This window comes from Python bivittatus, unplaced genomic scaffold, assembly GCF_059951505.1.
Source record: "Python bivittatus isolate LINGU-HERP-01145 unplaced genomic scaffold, Pbiv_v1 ctg000780_np1212, whole genome shotgun sequence".
NCBI lineage: Eukaryota > Metazoa > Chordata > Lepidosauria > Squamata > Pythonidae > Python > Python bivittatus.
Genome location: NW_028277108.1, coordinates 1,515,913 through 1,540,750, shown reverse-complemented (window position 1 = coordinate 1,540,750; position 24,838 = coordinate 1,515,913). Strand labels below are relative to the sequence as shown.

The following is a 24,838-nucleotide window of genomic DNA, read 5'->3' as shown; positions in this document are numbered from 1 at the left end:
ATTGGGTACAGTAGACACATACAAGAGAAGAGTTGGGTCAGAAGACGTGTTCTGAGTATATCAGTATAAAGCTCACCAAATTCAGGCTTTTCAGTAGCCACGCATAGGATCATGATGTGTTATACAGGGTTTTATACATATGTATATGTATAAACGAATGATCTATGAAGGTTCCCTACATCTGGATATAGTTTGAAAATCAATGCAAACTGTATTCTATAGTTTCCTTCCCACTAACCTCCAAAACACAAAAGATTCATATGCTTAGAGGCTCTTGGGCTGAAAATGTGTCTGTGGGGGAACATACTATGTATTGCTTGTTTTTCAATGTACTCTTTTTACTTGCTAAGATAATAGGACATATAGAACCTTAGTCAATTTATAGTAATAGAAATATTGGCACTGGATAATGGATATCTCTTTTAAAAGACTGTTATGATGAATTCAATTTACCATACAGAGAACTATTTATGGTCATAATTTGTTTAGTTTTTTTATATTGTACTTCCAGAACATAAAAAAGATTCTAGAGCAGGCCAATGATCCTGTACTGCAAAGTTCTTTTTCTAATATGAGTCAGCTGGATGAAGCCAAATTGTGGTTATCCTTACTTCTTTTACGAATGAATTGGAAGAGTTAGTTGTACAAGGTTGAAGCTTATTTGTTTTTTATGAACCAAATATCTATGCTGGAAATATCCAGAATTTCTATGACTATTCTTTTTATTTTGTATGTTTACATCATGGGTGCTGAGTGTAGAACTTTTCCACTTTAAAAACATGCATCGGTTTTACAAACTGCTTTTTCCACTTGTTAATGCTTATTTGCTAATAACAGTTAACAAATTCTAAATTATTTTTATTATAGCTCAAAGCCTTAATAAGTGCTACAAAACTAGCAGAAAGAAATTTAAAAACAAGTCAGTTGAGCACAAACACTTTAAAGGATTACAGATCACAAATAAGGTATCTTGTTACATTGGAGAGTTCCAAACATGCTGCAGATGTGTTATGTTTTTGTTAATGATAATTTTTATTTTATTTGTCTGTTTTCATGTGATTTGTACAGTGTCTGAACATAAATGCAAGTAACCAATTTAAGAGTTACTGATTATCTTTCACATTATGAGTAGGATAGTCATCAAAAGGCCAGATCAGTACATGGAGGGGAAAGGGGAGCTGATTGGGAACACAGTACAGGTATTCCTTGTTTAGTGACCACAATTGGGACTGGTAACTTGGTCATTAAGAGAAGTAATTGCTAAGTGAAACATCACAATTTTATGATTTTTTTTTTTTAGATTTTTATCCTGCCTTTTTTTTCATATACATCTCAAGGCAGCAAACATACTAATACTCCTTCCTCCTCCTATTTTCCCCACAGCAACAACCCTGTGAGGTGAGTTGGGCTGAGAGAGAGCGACTGGCCCAAAGTCACCCAGCCAGTTTTTCATGCCTAAGGCTGGTCTAGAAATCAGTCTTCTGGTTTCTAGGCTAACACTTTAACCACTTCAGGTAGACCCTGAGTTAAGAATGCCCAGTTTACCGACAACCCATAGTTAAGAACAGAGTCTATTGCAGCAAAATTTGAGTTAAATGCAGTGATTTGAGTTAAATATACAATGGTTGGAGTTAATTACACAACATTACTTATACAGTATTATACAATAATCCTGTTCTGGCTTACATACAAATTCGATCTAAGGGCAGACCGTGGAATGGAACTTGTTTCTAAACTGGGCACTACCTGTACACCAAACTGGCTTTTCCTTGCTTTACATACCTGTGAAGGTCATAAATGAGAGGATTGGTTGCAGAGTTACTTTTTCATCACCATTGTAACTGTGAACAGTTGCTAAATAAGATGGATAGCGAGGACTACCTGTACTGGGTAAGGATTTAATCTAACCCTCCATGACTGTTTTTAATGCTATAGGCTATTCTGATAATAGATTTCTTATGTTACATCTGCTGGGCCTGTAATTCTAGCAGCTCATTAATTGAGAGACAAGAAAAGAACAATACATATCTACTTAGAGAAAAATTCTAGTATTTATAACTATCTTGCAAGGCAAGGCAACAGGTCTAGTGTTTCTCAGTCAGCAGGGCTAGACTTCATAGAAGTTACTCCTTTATATTTATTGCAGATGATAAATGTAATAAAAAATGTCCTTTGGGAGGAAAAGTACCTTTGCTTTTCTAACATGGCAACACTCAGGTACTTTGATGGAGTGAGATGTATTACAGTATATGAAAAGTTGAGAACTACAGTGCTATCAAACTTATATAGCAGAATTATAGAGTGGATGGAAGTGAGACATGGTCTGGTTTGGTTACTCTTATATGTACACTGACAAGTGAAAAAGAATAAATCACAAATATATTAAGCGCAGCTAGGATGTAACTGACTAATAGTTTTAATAATAAATCTCATGATCTGTGTTTGAATGTTGAAAGTTCAAGTATGATGGAAATTGGAGATCCTAATTAATAGTGAATTTTGTTTATGTCTCAGATAATCTTTTATTTTTTGTGATGTGTCTCCCTTTTCACAAGAAGATACTTATAATGTGCATTATATGTGAAAAGCTTTTTGGTGTATTTGCATTCCATACAGGATAAATTAATGTTTAGCTTTTGTCATGTTTTAAAGGCTGGAAGTCATAAAATTATCACTTTAATTTTGTGATCATTTGTTTTTTTTCTTTCCTATTTTCATTTTAAAAAGGAATACTAAAATATTATATGACAAAGAACAACAACGAGATAATTATTTAATACAAAGTATGCTGAAAGTGTGGAAACAGATGAAGTCTTTACGTAAACAACAAGGCTTTATCAGTACAACTATAAAGCTGCAATTTCAAAGGTAAATACATAAAGCATTCATAATGCAATTAGTATTTGTCTATTAATTCTCTATAAAAATTATTATCACAGCAATGGCAACATCTAAGCAACATTGAATTATCTTGGAAAAAGTATGTTTTGAGTTGGTTAGTCATTGGATGGGAGACCACCAGGATGTTCCAAGGCTGTAGATTAGAGCGAGAAGCAAGGAAAACAAAAACAAAAACAGAACATTGCATTGGCAAATCATTTCCATATTCTTTTAAAGAAAAAACCACAAATGTATCGAGGCAGTCCCCAAGAACTGAACTCAACCTGAGGAAGTCTACTTGTATAGTATTTATTGTTTAGTTGCCTCTGCTTCATATACATAAACATATAAAACATAGTTGAATAATTATAACACATTGTGGTTTAAGATATACTAAACAGTGAAGGTTTTAAAATATTTCAGGTTTGAAATGTTCTGACTCTGAAATGACCTCTTCTGATTACTAGTGGCTTACCGGAAGTGTTTCAGTGTCAAAAGTGACTGTTCTGTCCTTACCAGAAGTGGTCCAACCTCAAAACTGACCATTCCAACCTTTATTTTGCAATTTCCCTTCCACTGAGATTGATGATGGAACAATTTTTTTAACATGTTTTGCACAGCTCCATTAAGTGTTGACATAATCCTTAAAATTAACAAATAAGAAGCTTAGAAGGCATAAAAACTGCATGTGGCAGAGCAGAGTACATAAAGAGAAATTCCTGGAAAGCTCAATAGATATAAATAACTGCTAAACTTTTTTTTTCACATGGTATATGAATATTGAAGGCATTTCTGAATATTATGGTTTAGTCCACATATATGGCTTGTTTCATAATTTAATTTCATAAGCCATAATTAATGGCAATCGTAGGATGTTGATTTAGATGAAATAGCAAGCCACTTTTAAGCAAACATTTCTGAATTTCAACTACCCTTCCCAGATACACAGTAGAAAGACTGAGAGAACTGATAGGGCCAAAGCGGTGATAGCTAAGAAGTTGGACAAGGAGTAGGGAGAGTCATGTTCTTGTCCAGCTAATTGGGTCACTTTGGGCTACTTACTCTCACAGGGGTGTTGGGAGGGAAAATGGTCATGTAAAATACTATAAATTAAAAATACTATTAAACACTAGATTGGGGCAGGTGGAGGATTCAGGTTTCTTCATCTTACATTAATTATAGTTTTACACACACACACACACACACACACACACACACAGATATAGCCATGGAGAGCTGAGTTTTGGGGCTCTGAAAGCAAACATTAGTGGAAAATGCAATTTGTTTATTGCTAGAGTGGCACAGAGAATTTTGTAGGAGTGGACAGGTTATGTACCACCATCAAATGCCATAATTTTCCAGATATTTTTGTCCAAAGGAAACGAAGGTAAACCTTGTGGCCTTGAAATTATTTACAGCTTGGGTTGACAGTAGCAATATGTTAATCATACACTTCTGCTTTCCAGACTATAACTTAGTGATAGTATTAAATAATATATCAAGATTATATTTTACCTTGGATGATGTTGAGTGTTTCTTTCTCTTGATAGCTGGCATTTTTAAATGCAAAATCATCATTAGAAGCTGCAGTTGATTATATTGGGTATAAAGGGCAATGAAAAGAATAAGCACTGCTCTCCACTTTTCCATCCTTAATTGCATTCTCTTTCATTACTAAAAAGGAGGGGAGAAAGTAATATACAACTCGAACCTCAGTGTTGACTGTGCACTACTGAAAGTCTGTTATTTATTTTTCATATATCAACAAGGCAAACATGTAATTCTGAATTGGATGAATATGAGGTCAAAATAGCAGAAGATGATGAAGAAGAGGTAAGAAAAGAATAAAATTAAATGTGAAAACAATATTGCTTCCTTTTTATATGTACGTGATTAGTATCTAATATTTATTCTAGGAACCTAGATATCTTTGATGAATATTGTGATGTCAGCAAACCAGTATAGAATTTTGTATAAAATGTGTGTGTTTGAAAAAAAAAAAGCCAATACGAATGCAGACATTATTGTTTGAGAGAGTATCAGTTATAATCAAAATATTAATATTGACTTCTAGGATTCTTCGGACTCAACTTGTGCTTCTCAACCTTTAACAGACCTTGGAGAAGGAAAGAAAACATTTTTCATTCCACATCTGACTTTTATTCCAGAAATAACAGCAGCAAAATTGTGCCCACTGTGAGTTCCACATTTTCTTTCCACTTTGTTTTACTTTTCAGCAGCTATTTTTTTTTAATTTTGCAGATACATCCTTTGCCATCTGTGAGTAAAATGGCTTCTTCTTCCTCCCTCTATCCCAGCCATCTTCACACTGCAATTTTATATAGAATAGACCTCTCCTGGTAATCATCTTCTGGTAGCACCCAAAGTAGCCCAACTGAACTGAAGTTCATTCAAGCTCTCTAGAAGAATACTATGGTTAATAGTACAGGTAGTCCTCGGCTCACGTCCATTCATTCAGTGGCCGTTCAAAGTGATGGCAGCACTGAAAAAAATGGATGTACAACTGGTCTCCGAAGTTCTGGCTACCATAGCACCTAGGTGCTTGGGTGCCTAGTTCACGCTTATAATGTCGCAGGGACCCATGGTCAGGTGATCGCCATTTGTGACCTTCCCTGCTGGCTTCCCACAAGCAAAGTCAATTGGAAGGCTGGCAGGGAAGGTTGCAAGTTGCTCTGGTAAGTCACTCCTGCTTTTTTTCCTGCCCACAGCAATCCTCCCACCCACCCGCAGTCTCTGCCAGCCCTTCCAGGCCCTCCCTTGGCCTCCTGTGAGTTGTGCGTGGCCTCTGCCAGCCCTCCCAGGCCCTCCCTCGCAGCACCCCCTCCACACCCCCATGGCACCCCTGTGCTCCTTACCTGGCACTTCGCCTCTTCCCGGTTAAGGGCCCACGTGTCTTGGAGTTACAACAGCAACTGGGCTTGCCGTCACTTAGCAATGCAGTCATGTGACATCGCATTTTATGACTGCATCACTTAGCGATGGCAATCCCTATCCCAATTGCCGTTGTAACCCAAGGACTACCTGTATCAAAACCTACAGGAAGATCCAGGAATATTAACAAAGTCACCCTCCCCTTCTCTGTCCTGGTACAGATAATCCAACAGGACGACCAAAGTGTCCCTGTGCCAAACTTGGGTTGAAATGCAGACTGAAAATTTAAACCATAACTATAATCTAATCTTTATTTGGAATAGATTGTACTATTAACATTCAATACACTATTTTAATGTTCAGAACCTCAATCTAGGAAATGTTTAAAGTCATGCTTCATTTCTTTTGCTGCAGAAATTTACCTGTAGTTTCTTTTGTGTGACGGTATGTCTAAATAAAATATTAATTTTGTTTATTTTTAGAGAAGAACGGAAGAGAAGGGAAAAGGTCAAAATGGAGAAATATTTTATTAAAATATATTACAATAATAAACTGGTCTCTTGCACTCCAGAGCTTTCTCTTCGTGAAGACTTTAAAGTAACATTTCAACAACATTTTAGAATTCAGATTTTAAACTGGTCTGAGTCCCTTCAGTTAGAGGTATGACTATGCAGATGTGAATGGTTCAGGAGAATGTTGGAATTGAAGTCTAATCATGTTCTCTTTACAAAATTGTTGTCTTAGTGAAAGTTGATTTGTTCCTATTATTTTGAGGGGACTTTTTATATTTAACAATTGTATCCTAGAATGAGCACGTAGTTGATGTGCTTGTTGAATGAACTTATTGTGTGCTGCATGATGTTTGCAAAGGTAATATGCTGCGATTACTAACCTATACATTCCAGGAGATTCGGCCAGTTGTCACTTTGCAAAATGTATGTTGGAGATTGACATTACAGTGTCCGTGGTCTCCTTGCATGGTATCCACTGACCTCCAGAATTAAAAATAACCCTGAAGAAAGGGCAGAATCTCATGAGATAGCTGAGTACTGTGCATTTTCTATGTTAACACACAGAATTCAAAACTTTGATTACTTTTACTTTGCATTTTAATTTTTTAGCATTTACAAAAATGTTGCGTGTGCCTTCACTATAGTGCAAAATCATGCAATGCTGCCCTCTATCTGAAAAGGTGGTTGGCCCTAGATATTATTTATTTATTATTTATTGCATTCTATCTTGCTTTTTTTCTGACTGTTCTCCTTTTTTGTTTTTTTGTTTTTTGAGAACTTATGTTAGTATACATAAGGACCTTTTCTAATTTTATTTTTCACAACAACAACCCTATGCGATAGGTTGGAGTGAAGGAAAACAGATGAGCCAAAGGCACTCAGCAAAGTGCGTGGCCAGATGGAGATGGGAACCTTGATTTTTCCAAGAAGTTAGTCATTATACTACATTATCCTTGTTTCCCCTTCATGGATCACTGCCTTGTCGTGGCGAAGGGGCTTATGTAACTCAGTGAAGCCATGAGCTATACCGTGCAGGGCCACCCAAGACGGACAGGTCATGACAGAGAGTTCTGACAAAATGTGGTCCACTGGAGAAGGAAATGGCAACCCACTCCAGTATCCTTGCCAAGAAAACCCCATGGACAATGTCAAAAGGCTAAAAGATATGACGCCGGAAGATGAGCCCCTCAGGTCGGAAGGTGTCCAATATGCTACTGGGGAAGAGCGGAGGGCAATTCCAAGTAGCTCCAGAAAGAGTGAAGTGGCTGGGCCAAAGCCGAAAGGACGTTCAGCTGTGGATGTATCTGGAAGCGAAAAGAAAGTCCGATGCTGTAAAGAACAATATTGTATAGGTACCTGGAATGTAAGATCTATGAACCAAGGCAAGCTGGATGTGGTCAGACATGAGATGACAAGATTGATCATCGACATCTTGGGAATCAGCAAACTGAAATGGACGGGAATGGGTGAATTTAATTCGGGTGACCATTATATCTACTACTGTGGGCAAGAAACCCTTAGAAGAAATGGAGTTGCACTCATAGTCAATAAGAGAGTGGGAAAGGCAGTAATGGGGTACAACCTCAAAAACGACAGAATGATCTCAGTGCGTATCCAAGGCAAACCATTCAATATCACAGTCATCCAAGTCTATGCCCCAACCACTGATGCCAAAGAAGCTGAAGTTGACTGGTTCTATGAAGACCTACAACACCTTCTAGAACTAGCACCAAAAAAAGATGTCCTTTTCATCATAGGGGATTGGATTGCTAAAGTAGGAAGTCAAGGAGTAATCGGAATAACAGGCAAGTTTGGCCTTGGAGTACAAAATGAAGCAGGGCAAAGGCTAATAGAGTTCTGTCAAGAGAACAAGCTAGTCATAGCAAACACTCTTTTCCAACAACACAAGAGACGACTCTACACATGGACATCACCAGATGGTCAATACCGAAACCAGATTGATTACATACTTTGCAGCCAAAGATGGAGAAGCTCTATACAGACAGCAAAAACAAGACCAGGAGCTGACTGTGGCTCAGATCATGAGCTTCTTACTGCAAAATGTAGGCTTAAATTGAAGAATGTAGGGAAAACCACTAGACCACTCAGGTATGACTTAGATCATATTCCTTGTGAGTACACAGTGAAGGTGATGAATAGATTTAGAGGATTAGATTTGGTAGACAGAGTGCCTGAAGAACTATGGACAGAGGTCCGTAACATTGTATAGGAGGCAGCAACTAAAACCATCCCAAGGAAAAAGAAATGCAAGAAAGCAAAATGGCTGTCTGATGAGGCTTTACAAATAGCTGTGGAAAGAAGGAATGCGAAAAGCAAGGGTGAAAGGGAAAGATATAAGCAACTGAATGCAGATTTCCAGAGAATAGCAAGGAGAGATAAGAAGGCCTTCTTAAATGAACAATGCAAAGAAATCGAGGAAAACAATAGAATGAGGAAGACTAGAGATCTCTTCAAGAAAATTGGAGATATCAAAGGAATGTTTAGTGCAAAGATGGGCATGATAAAGGACAGAAAAGGCAGGGACCTAACAGAAGCAGAAGAGATTAAGAAGAGGTGGCAAGAATACACAGAAGAACTATACAAGAAAGATCTTAATGTCCCTGATGCCCACGCTGATGTGGTCACTGACGTTGAGCCAGACATCCTAGAGAGTGAAGTCAAGTGGGCCTTAGGAAGCATTACTAACAACAAAGCTAGTGGAGATGACAGTATTCCAGCTGAGTTATTTAAAATACTAAAAGATGATGCTGTTAAAGTGCTGCACTCAATATGCCAGCAAGTTTGGAAAACGCAACAGTGGCCACAGGGTTGGAAAAGGTCAGTTTACGTTCCAATTCCAAAGAAGGGCAATGCCAAAGAATGCTCAAACTATCACACAATTGCACTTATTTCACATGCTAGCAAGGTTATGCTCAAAATTCTACAAGCTAGGCTTCAGCAATACATGAACCGAGAACTACCGGATCATGGAGAAAGCACGAGAGTTCCAGAAAAACCTCTACTTCTGCTTCATTGACTATGCAAAAGCCTTCAATTGTGTGGATCACAACAAACTGTGGCAAATTCTTAAAGAGATGGGAGTACCAGACCATCTTACCTGTCTCCTGGGAAATCTGTATGCGGAACAAGAAGCAACAGTTAGAACCGGTCACGGAACAACCGATTGGTTCAAAATAGGGAAAGGAGTACGACAAGGCTGTATACTGTCACCCTGCTTATTTAACCTATATGCAGAGTACATCATGAGAAATGTCAGGCTGGAAGAATCACAAGCTGGAATTAAGATTGCAGGGAGAAACATCAACAACCTCAGATATGCAGATGATACCACCCTAATGGCAGAAAGTGAAGAAGAACTAAAGAGCCTCTTGATGAGGGTGAAAGAGGAGAGTGTGAAAGCTGGCTTGAAACTCAACATTAAAAAAACTAAGATCATGGCATCTGGACCCATCAGTTCCTGGCAAATAGATGGGGTAGAAATGGAAGCAGTAACAGACTTTATTTATTTGGGCTCCAAGATCACCGCAGACGGAGACTGCAGCCATGAAATTAAAAGACGCTTGCTCCTTGGGAGAAAAGCTATGACAAACCTAGATAGCATATTAAAAAGCAGAGACGTCACCTTGCCAACAAAGATCCGCATAGTCAAAGCTATGGTTTTTCCAGTAGTAATGTATGGCTGTGAGAGCTGGACCATAAAGAAGGCTGAGCGCCAAAGAATTGATCCCTTTAACTGTGGTGCTGGAGAAGACTCTTAAGAGTCCCCTGGACTGCTAGGAGGTCAAACCAGTCAATCTTAAAGGAAATCAACCCTGATTGCTCATTGGAAGGATTGATAATGAAGCTCAAGCTCAGATACTTTGGTCACCTAATGCAAAGAGAGGACTCCTTGGAAAAGACCCTGACGCTGGGAAAGATTGAAGACAAAAGGAGAAGAGGACAGCAGAGAATGAGATGGTTACTAAGCAATGAGCATGAAACTGAGCCAGCTCAGGGAGGCAGTGAAGGACAGGAAGGCCTGGCGCGATGTGGTTCATGGGGTCACGAAGAGTCGGAAATGACTTAACGACTGAACAACAAAAAATCCCTGTTTAGGTAGCAGCAATCCACAAAAAGTGACCTTTTTGGTACTAGATACATATATTTATAATATTAACCTAGCAGGTTATCTATATAGAATTTTGGGGAGTTCTTTGATTATGTGTTTTTCTTCTTTTACTTTGGTTAACTAGTTTGGGGTCTTCTTTGGCACAGATTGCTATTCCTTTGGTTTACATTATATGCTATATTACATTTTAGATTATGGAATCAAATAAAAAAGCAACACTGCTGGCCAAAGTGTACTTACCTCTTCCTAATAATTGCATATTGAAAAGCAAGGATGTTTTGGATGAGTTAGAGTTTAGCTGTGAACAGCAAGTTAAACCTTCAGATGGAGCAGTGGGGAGCAGTAAGTTAACCATATTTCTTCAAATTACATAGACAGCTGCTGTTCTCTACAGCTGCTTTATGTGGATTGGTGTAAATCCACTCTGTTTCACTGCATGTTTTGCAAGGCAGATTTTCAGTTTCACTGTTTTTATTTTCTCTGGATTTTAAATGCAATACAATACAAAATGAAGCAAAGAAGTATTTGGTGTTACATTTAGAAGCAGAGAGGAATTAGGTGTCATTTTGAAAACCATGTCTCTGAATTTTGCCTTTTGTTCGTTTTATCAGTAAAAATAACTTGTTCATTTACAGCAGCTCTGGGCTTCCTACCGAGATTGCTGGTGCTTTGCACTTTTTCCTAGAATGGCCGTGTCATGCCATGCAGAGTTGTAAAGAGGAAGCAGCTTCCATGAAAGGCTGGCACTTCTGTAAATATACTAAGGCTGAAAACTCTCACAATATCTTTGGGTCCAGATTGTTTTTTAAAAAAGTCCTTGCAACCCCTTTCCAAATGTAACATTTTTTTCTAAATTATTTAAAACTTTTCAAAGTCCTCCTTTTGGAATGATTTGGTTTTTTATTCCCATTATTTTCAGTAATATATATCTCAAATGCTCATGTGTGCCAGGAAGAAACCTTAGTAAGTTAGTGGTCCTGATGTTTCCATTGCTAGCTGAAGTACAATTCAAACATGCTGTGGGAACAGACTATAAGGAAATGATTGGTGGGATGAAGGGTTTTTGCTTATCTGAACCTTCTTTTATTTAAAAACAGGCTTTCATATACCTATTTTTATTGGTCAGATCTATTTTATTGTGACCAATTTGGCCCTAACATTAAGCTCCAAAAGTTTGTCATTAGAAAGTGAGTAGAGTGTTAATCCCAGAAGTTAAGCATCTAAACGTTACGTATACCAATGAATATGCTGTGGCATTTAATAGTCTGGTGTTACAAAAATGTTTGTTTTGGTTATGTTTATATTATAGATGTAACTTTTTTTCTTGGTGAAAATGAAACAGAAGAATTATGTATTTTGACATCAGGAAAATTAATGTATTCTTTATCTTGGGCAGTTAATGACAAAGGAATTCCTTTGGCACCTACTTTTCAACATGCACACATTTCCTCCAACAGGTAGTAATAGTTATATATTAATTTTGCTGTTAGTTATTTGCTTGACCGATTTTCAAGTTTTTATTTTTATTCTTAATTTGCTTTTGCAAAAATTTATCTATTCAATCTAAATTTTCTTATTTTTCTGCAATATATGAACTGCCATACCATGTATCTCTTTTTTTTGTCTTGCAAGGAATCTATGAATTCTAATTCATGGTAGAGCCAGATAATTCATACTAGAAACCAGGCTGACAGAATGAGGCTAATCTAATTGCATATATCTACATTACTTCTGCACTTCAGTTTGAAGCAGTTATAAACTGCAGGCTTTGGGATAGCAAGATCATGGCTAGCTATTTCTACAAGTTCCCTACCCCCCACTCCAAAAGTATTTTATTATTATTTATTTGTTATTATTATTTATTTTCTGGAATTCTGGAAAACTCATAGAGTTTCTCATGACTTAAACCAGTTAAGTAGGGCATGGAGGGGGTGTGAAATGGATACAAGTACAGGTAGTCCTCACTCAGCGACCACAGTAGGGACTGGCAACTCTGTCGCTAAGCAGTGCAGTTGTTAAGTGTGACGTCACATGACCATGCTGACTTACAATGCAGTTCGGTTGCAGTCATTAAGTGAATCATTGCAGGTTGTTTAGCATGATGTCACATGACCATGACTTGTACTTTCCTGCTGGCTTCCCCATTGATTTTGCAAATGGTGATCATGTGACCGTGGGACACTGCGACTGATGTAAATGTGCATTGTTTGCCAAGTGGCTGAATCGTAATCAGATGACTGTGGGGACACTGTGATGGCTGCGACTTCAAGGACCAGTTGTAAGTCTCTACTTTCAGTGCTTTTGTAAGTTTGAACTGTCACTGAATGAGTGGTTGATAAGCAAAGACTACCTGTAATACACTTGAAGATTTGCTTAGAAAGTGGGAAAATGTTGGCATTAGGTTTTGGTATAGCATAGATCCTGGACACAGGTGACATGTATTGCCAATCTTCTTGCTGACGGCATAACCTGTCTCCAGCTAACTGGCTAGGAATGGATGGCCAGTTGTAAGCATGCCATATGTTAATTTGTTTTATGCTTGATAGCCACCATTGGAGGGACACTGGTCCTTGAGCCCTAAGCTGGACCTGACATGAAATTTCCCTGCTTTGGGCCTATACTAGATGCCCTCATCACAACTCCTTGCTACCTACCTAACCTCAAAATGGGTACAGACCAATACTTCAAATGCCATGTAAGCGTTCAGCTTATTGTCATAGCTATTACTGCTACAAATACAAAGTTTTCCTAAAACCATCCATAAATATAGATCTTGCCCAAAGCTAAGAAGTACGCAGTTATTCCCAGAAATGACTACTTTCTTAAATATTTTTGGGTGCAGCACAGTCTTGCTCCCACTAGCCAACATTTCAGGCTTATAACCCCGTTGACTTATTTTCAGGGTCTTTTCCACACTCTTATGATTTAGGGCCCCTTTCTAAATCCTCTGACCATATGATTTAAAGTCCTGGAATATATCTTGCAGCTCACATGCAGTGACTATTTTAAAGTGCTAAAAGAAATCCATAATCTTTGACAGAGGCCCCTCTTTTCCAATTATGGTCTTATAATGAGACTGTTCTTTAATATTAATTTTTTTTTTTTAGGGTACCAAGGAATATGAGTTCAGGAAAAGGAACTGGAATTTGGTGGCATTCTGATATCCAGAAACTTATTGACTGGGCAAAAGACATCAATATTGACCCGAATGACCCTTACTACTCAGATTTGTTTGAGTTAATTATGGTAATGATGAAGTTTTTGTAATGAAGTTTCATTTCTTTGAAGAAAAACAGTGTAATAAAAATTAAGGAATAGTATCTTCTTTATTCTAAATAATAATTTAAGGACCGAGAAACACTGACTAAGAAACTAAATCAGGACTTTGTAATAATTGTTGATAACTAGAAAGTTTCCGTTGTTCCTTATTAACTCTTAATGATCCTATAGCTTATGTATTAATTGTATAAGAACCAAGTTTACAGCTGTTTCTAATCCTTTTATCCAACTTGTTTCATTGTAGCTTTGATTCCTCCTTAACAAATAGGAGAGTACAAGTAGGGTTATACATATTTGGCAAAACAAAACCTTACAGTATAAGCAGATATAGAAGGAGAGCTTTTTCTTCTCTTATAATATAGGATATTTTCATTACCAAATGAAATTGATTGGCAATAGACACAGGACTGGTGAGAAAGCGTTTGTTCACATAATGTGACTTATGGAACTGACTGCCAAAATACATTGTCGTGATTAATCCATAGCTTAGGTGTCTATAAAATAAATTAAATTGGAGGATAAATACATATTTGAAATATAGATTTTTATTGACTATGATAATTACATGGTTCTCCAGGCAGAAACAGTATACTTCTGAAATATGTAGCAGATGTTTGAAACAAACAGTGTGAGTGTCTTGCTTTGAATTCCTAGATGCATCTGGTTGATTACTTCTAGAAACTGACTTTTGTTTGCCAACAGAAGTTTTCATAGTATTTCAGCAACAGTTCTACTGTTTTAATACATACTAGACAAACCGTTGGGTCATCCTTTCAGAGAAGGGTAGTGCAGTCTGATGTGATCAGAATTAACATTAAATTTTAGGCTGACCATATTTTTTTTACCCAATGCTGGACAGTCCAGTGATCATCTAAGAAGAGTATATATCATAAATAGAAAAATGTCGTGGTAAGCAAACTTCAGTAACGAGTCAACATTTACTTACCTAAGCAGATAAACAGAATGACCATGGGTGGGCGAAAAAGCAGTGGGAGCGGGAGTAACTTCCGACTTCCTGCCAGCTTCCCCATTGACTTAACTTGTGGGAAGCTGGCAGGGAGCATCAGAAATCACAATCTCATGACTGTGGGCATACTGCAACGGCCACAACTTTGTGGAAAAAACGTGATCTGAACATCATGGAAATTTCAATTCCATAGGAGTAATGGATCCTAGATTTTTTATGCATTCTTTAAGTTAGTGGATTTTAGGTACCTTGATTCAAAAATTGTTGCGGCATAATGCACCATTTGGGCTAACCTGAGGGTACAAACAGATAAACATAATGAGAGTTTTAGTAGTATATAGATACATCCAAAAGAATACAAAACACATTTTTAAAAAACTGATTCTAACTGGAATTATTCTCTAGTTTAGATGCATTTTTATTTTTGTCTCAAGAGCGCTATTTTTTTTTAGGAAATTAAAAATCAATCATTTTCTGAATAAGGGTCTTTCCAAAATAATTTAGCCCTCCATATTTTTATTCAGTGGCAAATAGTTATACAATAACACGTATGATGCCTGTTATAAAATTCTGACATTACCTTTAGCATGAAGTATCAAGTTTAACTGAGATATCTGGAGGTACAAGTTTTCATCAAATTAGAAACCTTCTAAAAAAAAGTCAGTCATGTCTGACAGAGATTTTAGAGATCAAATTAAATAGATCCATAAGATCCATGCATCTCTTCTTTCTGAAAGGCGAAAGCTTTGCAGATTTAGTTACATTTTTTCCTCTTCAGGATATGAACACAGTGTTCAGAGCAGTAAAGGTTTTGTATTTAATTGTTGTACTTAGCAGAATTGTCCCAACTTATATTTAATATTCTCTAATAGTATGCACAATCTCAGGAAAAAAATGATTCAAAACACTTTCGCCTGGAACAACTGCAAGAAGAATTTAACTTTGTTACTGCAGAAGATATTCAAAATTGCAAACGTTTCCGGCTATTGCAGCTTAGGAACTTAGGACAGTTGGGCTTCTACTCTTTTCAGCAAATTCCTCTCTTTGACAAAGAAATTCCTGACACAATTTTTCAGGTATTTTAATTTAACAACAAATATTGAAGTTTAATTTTACAAAATCTGGCATCAGTCTTGTTTGTCTACGATAATATAAGAACTGGATCTCACAAAAGGCCTGTATGGTATGGCATTGGGATAATAAGGGATTGCCTTATTAAATATAATATTGCCCATCCTGTCCTAACATCTAGACAGGGTCTACTCAAGATCCCAACTTCCATGGGAAGTAAAAGTGGTGTGGGTTAGAAGGCAGGCCTTCTCTGAGTGATCTTCACATTAAGAAACAGGCTGCAACTAGAGGTATACCTGGGCTTGGCCATCTTGATGTTATGTAAGACATTAAAAACTCTTTTGTTTCAGAGGACTTTTGGTCTTAGGGAAGAACCATAGGCAGTTATCTAATTTACACGATGATTACTTAGAGTTTTAATGGTTTTCATTGTTTATGAAATTGTTTAGATTGGGGCAGTATATAAATGTTATTAAATAAAATGGAGATGTCCCTCCTTCCTGTGATCTTCAGGCAGGAGGAGGGAATGGTAGAGAAGTGTGGAAGGGAGAAGAGCTTTTCACCATCTACCATTGCAGAAATAAAAATGGAAGCAGGGAAACAGTGCCCTTTGGCCAACCAGTTTGTGCACCTTTGGAGTTTTTAGTGCTTTCTGAGCTTGGTTGTTTGCTTGCAGACATTTCATTACCCAGCTAGGTAACATCATCAAGCATTGACATTCCTGATGTAATGAAACATCTGCACACAAACAACCAAGCTCAGGGAGCACTAAGAACTCCATTGTTCAACCTGATCTACATACATTCTCTTCTATTGTGCACCTTCATTCTGATAGAGCTTATTAAGTCCTAATAGACAAGCCATGTATATTTTCTGATTTGCATCTGTTGTCTCATAGTTTTCTAGTGGCCATCAGTATGTCTTGTAGGCTTAGTGAGCTCTGAAGTGAACCTCCAGTTCCATCCTGAAAAGCCCAGATGTTACCTTCCTCCTAAAAATAATTTCAGAATTTCACATTAATCAACCATACTTTTTACCAACTTTCTAACACAGCCTGTTCTCAGAATGTTCCCTGTCACCTCTTAGATCTTCCCTCAGTGAATACTGCAAACCATACATCTCTCTTACCACTTCAGAATCATAATTTATCATGAAACTTCAAATGCAAATAAAGAAAAACTGTGACTGCTGTCAAAGCATTGTTCTGTGGGTGGGGAGGCTCTTCCTTCTAAATCTTTTTAAAATAGCTGTTTCGTTTATCCATCTGTTGACATCCAGAGTTAGCCATTAGATATGAATGAGAGTTAATATCTGCTTTGGTTGGGCAGTGCTAACATTTTTATTGCCCTGATAAACAGTAGCTCCTATTGGTGTGATGGAATGCAGATCTGACTCTGGGGATGGGGAGGAGTTTCAGAAAAGATTACTTGGTCCTGGAAAATAAGAAAGCATGAGAAACTCAAAATAACCTTGTTTTTGTTAGGTATAAGTGATAGTACTGTAGAGAGAAACTTTGACAGGCTTTCAAGATTCTGTTATAAAGCCCTAACAACAATAAAGAGCATTCTTGAAATCCCAGTTGTTCCTGTTTCTTGACCTGGTCAGGACTGACAGTTGGGCATCTGGGTTCATGAACACTTCACTTCTAAAATATTAGATTTCTATAGGAAAATGTAGATATAATTGTACTAAAATGAATAGAATGTACCATTCTAAATGCTAAGTACAGTACTTATTACTTAAGACTACAGGAGTCTATATCTTACAAGAAAGAGAATATAATTATAGTTACTTAGATACTATCTTTTGTTTGGCTGAACAATCTAATGTTACTTTTAATTGATAAAAACAACCTATTTCTTCTTTTAGGAACATGGAAGCCAATTAGAAAAGGACAAATTTATGACAGATATGGATGCTATTTCTGCACAAAGAAGTAATTCTGCCAACTTTGTTAGGATGGTATGATAGTTTTAATATAAATATTGTTGGAAACTACTTAATATAAATATGGTTGGAAACTACTTATTGCACTGAAAATAAAAGCAATGTATTATTCCATTTGTATCAAGCTCAAGGACAGTCATTCTAAATTGTGTTATATATGTACATTTTTCTGTATTATATGCTGCCTAGGATATAATTGCTCTAACAACATCAACAACAAAATGCAAACTATTTCCTAGAGAGCCATGGTTTATATCCAAATATAAATCATGTGGAACAGAAATAAGTAACACTGATATATCAATATAAACATTGCTTGCCTGCTTTAATCCAAAGAATAGAGTGCTAGTAATGCATTGTAGTTATATTGTTAATACAAAAGCTGGATATTGAACAATACAAAACACATTTGTTTAAACCTTGTGCACCAAGTAAGAATTAGTCCCTATTCATATAATGTCTCACATTTTTCTTTAATTTAGTACAATACAGATAGTCCTTGATTTACGACCATTCACACCAGAAAAGTGTGAAAACATGGCTGTGCCAGATGGCCTTGGGGCCTGAAGGGGACTCACATTGTTGGAATTGGCTGGTGGGATAATCAATATTGCTCCCCCCATCATCTTGAATTGTATATAGTCTTTTTATATAGAATTGTTATTAGCTAATTTTAATATGGATATTTATATTTTCATTGTTTTTACTGTTTTGGATTTTAATTGTGAGCTGCCCAGAGTCGCCCTTTGTGGGAAATGGACAGCGTATAGATTTAATAAATAAATAAATAAATAAGTTTAACGACCGTTCAAAGTTATGACATCGCTGAAAAAATTGATTTAAGACTGGTCCTCACACTTATGACCTCCGCAGCATCCCCACGGTCATGTGATCAAAATTTGGGCACTTGGCAACCGGCATGTATTTATGATGGTTGCAGCGTCCTGGGGTCATGTGATTGCCATTTGTGACTTTCCCAGGGAGCTTCCGACAAGCAAAGTCAATGGAGGAAGCTGGATTCACTTAATGGGTGCATGATTCCCTTAAAGACCACAGTGATTACTCTAAAAACCGCAGCAAAAAAGGTGGTAAAATTGGGCGTGGCTCACTTAACGACCGCTTCACTTAGCGACAGAAGTTCCAGTCCCACTTGTGGTTGTAAGTTGAGGACTACCTGTACAGTACAACTTTATTATGTCAACCATTGATCATAAACAATGGATTACAGAAAACCATAACAGAAAATATACTTTTATATACATCTTATTTAAAATCAATTTAAATAATTACTTTTAAAATTATACATTTATTTTTTACCTAAAAAATAAGAGGATATTGAGAATACATACTGTTTGTTGTTCAGTTGTTAAGTCGTGTCCGACTCTTCGTGACCCCATGAACCATATCGCGCCAGGCCTTCCTGTCCTTCACTGCCTCCCTGAGTTTGCTCATTGCTTCAGTGATGCTATCTAACCATCTCATTCTCTGCCATCCTCTTCTCCTTTTGCCTTCAATCTTTCCCAGTATCAGGGTCTTTTCCAAGGAGTCCTCTCTTTGCATTAGGTGACCAAAGTATCTGAGCTTGAGCTTCTTTATCAATCCTTCCAATGAGCAATCAGGGTTGATTTCTTTTAAGATTGACTGGTTTGACCTCCTAGCAGTCCAGGGGACTCTTAAGAGTCTTCTCCAGCACCACAGTTCAAAGGCATCAATTCTTTGGTGCTCAGCCTTCTTTATGGTCCAGCTCTCACAGCCATACATTACTACTGGAAAAACCATAGCTTTGACTATGCGGGTCTTTGTCAGCAAGGTGACGTCTCTGCTTTTTAATATGCTATCTAGGTTTGTCATAGCTTTTCTCCCAAGGAGCAAGCGTCTTTTAATTTCATGGCTGCAGTCTCCGTCTGCGGTGATCTTGGAGCCCAAATAAATAAAGTCTGTTACTGCTTCCATTTCTACCCCATCTATTTGCCTGGCATTTCTCATGATGTACTCTGCATATAAGTTAAATAAGCAGGGTGACAGTATACAGCCTTGTCGTACTCCTTTCCCTATTTTGAACCAATCGGTTGTTCCATGACCGGTTCTAACTGTTGCTTCTTGATCCGCATATAGATTTCTCAGGAGACAGGTAAGATGGTCTGGTACCCCCATCTCTTTAAGAATTTGCCACAGTTTGTTGTGATCCACACAATTGAAGGCTTTTGCATAGTCAATGAAGCAGAAGTAGATGTTTTTCTGGAACTCTCGTGCTTTCTCCATGATCCAGCGAATGTTGGCAATTTGATCTCTAGTTCCTCTGCCTCTTCGAAACCCAGCTTGTACATTCGGTAGTTCTTGGTTCACGTACTGCTGAAGCCTAGCTTGTAGGATTTTGAGCATAACCTTGCTAGCATGTGAAATAAGTGCAATTGTGTGATAGTTTGAGCATTCTTTGGCATTGCCCTTCTTTGGAATTGGAACGTAAACTGACCTTTTCCAATCCTGTGGCCACTGTTGCGTTTTCCAAACTTGCTGGCATATTGAGTGCAGCACTTTAACAGCATCATCTTTTAGTATTTTAAATAACTCAGCTGGAATACAGTCATCTCCACTAGCTTTGTTGTTAGTAATGCTTCCTAAGGCCCACTTGACTTCACTCTCTAGGATGTCTGGCTCAACGTCAGTGACCACATCAGCATGGACATCAGGGACATTAAGATCTTTCTTGTATAGTTCTTCTGTGTATTCTTGCCACCTCTTCTTAATCTCTTCTGCTTCTGTTAGGTCCCTGCCTTTTTAATACATACTATTATATTTTGTTTAAAGTTAATATGCTGTTTAATTGCAGCTCATGAAAAACCCGTGAACTTCATCAGTATCACCTACAAGTGAAAGCCATTAAAATCCAAACAGTCAGGGTTAAGGGAAATGTATATTACCATTGCAACAAAGTTATATGGTATTTTAAAAAATCCCCCATCAAAAACAGCAGAGGACATTTGCTGCGTTCTTAATCTAGCCAAAACAGCTTGCAGAATTGGGCTAAATTTATTTTCCAAATATGTTTATTTTTTCATGTTGTATACTAGGGGCCAATTTTATTATTGACAAATTCAGATCCACTTGTGAAGGTATGCCATAAATTCTAGATTTTAAAAAATGAATACAAGTCAAATTATTCAGTAATTGAAAGTAATTTGCAGAAATTTGATAAAACTATATATTTAACAAGTTTAGAAAACCAAAAAGAAAACAAGGAAATCCTAGTATCTGTTTCTTCCTTTAAAGAAAGTTTAATTTTTTAAAGTTGGTTTTCATATCTTTTAATGTATTTATTTTTTGTTTTTAGCCTTGTTGTACACTGCCCTTAGTCACTTGCTGGTGAGATGGGCCACTATATAAATTGTATAAATAAATAAATAATAGAAAGGAGAGAAATCCCATTACCTTAGTCCAATTATTTAAAACTCTAATAACAATATTTTGTTTTAACTGGAATCAAATTAGTTCTGCTCATAAAAATGGAACTGGCCACTTAGAATTGTTCTCAGCATTTTATTTTGAAAAAAAATCCTTATCATATAAGTCAGTATCCCCACACTTCAGCTCCATAAATGATTTTAAAGAACTATGCAGATGAAATTAGTGTTTCAATTTTTTTGAATTAAATATCTGATCAGTCTTTTCTTTCTGTCCTTTCTAATGGAGAAGCCAAGTCCGTGAAGCTGAGAAAAATAAACCAAGTACAGTAGAGTCTCACTTATCCGACATAAACGGGCCGGCAGAACATCGGATAAGCGAAAATGTCAGATAACACACAGTAACGATTGAGTGCAGAAAAAAAAAAAAAAAACCCATCCGCTGCGCCTGTTGCAATCGATTTTTGCATTGCGGCGCTGCACCATCAGGAGCAACAAGAAAGAATACACTCACGTTTGCAAACAAGCGGCACACTTTTCTCATCGCTGATTTATGCGTGTTGTGTTTTTTTTAGGGGCGTTGGATAAGACGGAATGTCGGATAAGGTTGGTTAAATGAGACTCTATTGTAATTGATAGAAAAAGAGTTGTTCAATAATAAGCTCTCATCTCTCCACTTATGTCCAAACACTAGAAATTTACTCTTCTCATAGTTAATTATTAAAAAAATATTTAAAAGAGTATCGGGTCAAAGATGATAACACTCTACTCATACATTCCTGAGTACCTGAAATAAAGATTGTATCATCCGCATAAATTAAAACCAACAGATTTCTTTCTCCTGCTTTGAAAATTTGTATCATAAATATACAAATTAAAAAGAAGTAGGAAAAGGACAAACCTTGTTTAACCATACAAAATGCTGTTACACTGTCTGTTAAATATGCTACTGGGGAGAATCTCACTTGAACTTGGGTATTTTAATATAATCACAAACATTACATGGAACTGCATGTTCCAGTTAGAGCTAGATACAGGCCTATTATATCTTACACATAATAAGGTGTTTGACTTCTTTAGCTCAAGCAATTTGTCTTGCACATTAAGATTAATTCAGCTATGCTGGCACAACACAACAATTCCTCCATTCCTGTCATTCTCTAAATTTCAGTACAAATTATATTGTGCTTTAGTTTTTATTTCTTACTTTGCTTTGTTTTGTGTAACATTCAGACTAGTGGTGGAATGTTCTGGAAATTGTTGCAAATTATTGCTCCTAATTACCTTACTAATTTAATTTTTAGTGACTTTTGTTTTAAATATAAAGCCTAATTTGAGATCTGCTTTTAAGAGCAGAAAGAATGAATGAGTGAATTAAACGAAATCCTACTTGCAGATTATTATTCTTGTTCACAAACTCGTTTAATTTCTGATGTAGTTTAATACTTAGGGGAGGGATTTGGCTAACAAATATAATGAAATAAAATTTCAGAGGGTTTTTTGTATGCATATTACCTCTCTACTCCTGAAAGCAAACACTTTCTTGTTCTAAAAATCTGTATCTGTATCCTTATATAGGATCTGGTCAGACCTTGACGAAAATTAATAACTCTGATGCCATCATATTCAGCAGTACATTTCAGTCATGACACAAAGCAGATCTCAAATTAGGCTTTATAATTACTCTTCTGTAGATTTTTATTTTATAATATCAACTATGAAGGCTCCAATGTGGATAGAGTAGGGTTGTTAAATTGCTTTGATGGGGAACTTCTCCCCTTTAAAAATGGTAAGTATGGATAACCTAGAACTCAGTAATAGGCAGGATCAAAGCAATTTAACAACCCTACTCTATCCACATTGGAGCCTTCATAGTTGATATTGTAAAATAAAAATCTACAGAAAAGGGGAGAAGTTCCCCATCTAAGCAACTGCCTTCAAATAAGGACTGTAATAGGGAACAGAATCAAAGCCTCCTACTCCCATACAGGTAGTCCTCAACTTACAACCATAAAAGGGACTGGAAAATTAGTCAAGCAGTGTAGTTGTTAAGCAAGGCATCACGTGACCATACCTGATTTTACGACATTTTTTGTGGCAGTCATTAAGCAAATCATATGGTTGTTAAGTCAATTATGCAGTTGTTAAGTGAATCACATGGTTCCCCATTGATTTTGCTTGTTGGAAGCCCCCGGAAAGGTTGCAAATGGTGATCATGTGACCCCAGGATGCTGCAACTGTCATAAATACATGCTGGTTGCCAAGCACCCAAATTTTGATCACGTGACTGCAGGGACCCTGCGAGGACTGGTCATAAGTCACTTTTTTCAGTGCTGTCATAACTTCGAATGGTCACTAAATGAACAGTCATAAGGCAAGGACTACCCGTTCACATAATGCCCCAGTATATATTCTGTCACTGTTTGCTAGCTGAGAAGGAAAATTCTTAATGCTTTATCTAATGTGTGGTTTGATTCCCCAAAGGCATCGTACACCTTTTACATAGCTGTAAAATGTTTACTCAACCTACTAGCTGCTTCAAGCAATTCCTGTATGAGATAATTTCCTCTAACTGTGGTGGTTTCTGTTGGCATTTCCAAAGCATTAACATCTAAATAAATTTTGTTTCTGTGCTTAAACTCATATTGATTTAATTTTAAAATGAATTTATGTATTATACTTTTTTTTAGATGAGAAATCAAGTTGCAAAACAAATTGTGACCATTAGGCATAAATTTAATTTATCAGATCTTGTGAGTGACTATGAAGAAATTATATCAATGAGGTACATAATTGTAAATTACTTATTTTCAATTGGCCTGAGGCAGGTACAAATGCTTAATATGCAACAATATAAAACTTTAAATAACTTTTACTACATGAAACTGGAAGGTAAAAAAAAGTCTGAAAGATGTCTTATTATTGAAAACACGGGAGCAAATATAGTTTTACAACACAAATGATATGTTTTGTGGTGTCTTATTTTCAAAATACTTCAGAATGATTACATGGTAAGCAGGATAAAAATATATGAACTAAAATTGTTTAAGACTACATTTTTATAAAACCAGTTAATCTCTGTACACACTTTTGGGCATCTATTTCAAAATCTGAGAAGTGGTAAGCGCCATTCCCTGCTACAGTATAATTTGCACTGTGACATCAATGAACAGCCAATTATCAGCAGATAAATTGCAATAATCAGTATTAGGAAACCTTTCTGTACACATAAGGGCTTCCACATGAGCTGGAACTAGCAGCATCCACTGGGGGAGGGTCAAAAAAGTCAAGAAGACAGTTGCAGCAGTGTGATTGAAGCCCCAGCCCTTGATATGTGCATGGGAAGTCAACACAGGTACAAAAGGGGTGGGACTTTGAATACAGTGCTGCAACCACCAGCTTGACTTTTTTGACATCCCCCCTCCCCCATGGATGCTGCTTGCTGGAACATTGAACAGTCAATGAGCTTTAGAGAGGGGTTTCTCATAGTTCCTATGACTTTTTGCATAACACAATTTAATAAACTAAATTGATTTATTTAGTAAATGTATTATGGTCGCCCACTCCAGAAGGCTCTGGGCTGGAATTATCTATTATCCATTGCAATTTTATTGAACAGCACTAACAGAACTGAAAAGAGAAAAAAGAAAAAGAAATTTTAGTGCTTAACCATACTAGTTTGTATAGGTTGATTTTACTATATGTCATGAGCCTTTTAGACTAGAGGCTGTTTGTTTTTAATATGTTATATTAAACATAG

General features: G+C 36.8%; 1 protein-coding gene across 4 annotated transcripts in view; it reads left to right on the top strand.

The window, feature by feature from the left end:
* Positions 1-24,838, top strand: part of CC2D2B (coiled-coil and C2 domain containing 2B) — a 74,829-nt gene that overhangs the window by 16,065 nt on the left and 33,926 nt on the right. For 3 of the 4 annotated variants that reach the window (XM_088128936.1, XM_088128933.1, XM_088128935.1), the window contains 11 exons: positions 868-965; positions 2,728-2,868; positions 4,650-4,713; positions 4,955-5,076; positions 6,255-6,432; positions 10,605-10,755; positions 11,723-11,870; positions 13,521-13,659; positions 15,532-15,735; positions 17,600-17,692; positions 23,769-23,863. In XM_088128936.1, coding sequence (XP_087985062.1) covers positions 868-965; positions 2,728-2,868; positions 4,650-4,713; positions 4,955-5,076; positions 6,255-6,432; positions 10,605-10,755; positions 11,723-11,870; positions 13,521-13,659; positions 15,532-15,735; positions 17,600-17,692; positions 23,769-23,863 — 1,433 coding nt within the window. The remainder of the gene's footprint in view (positions 1-867; positions 966-2,727; positions 2,869-4,649; positions 4,714-4,954; positions 5,077-6,254; positions 6,433-10,604; positions 10,756-11,722; positions 11,871-13,520; positions 13,660-15,531; positions 15,736-17,599; positions 17,693-23,768; positions 23,864-24,838) is intronic. The other variant, XM_088128934.1, reaches the window with a different exon arrangement.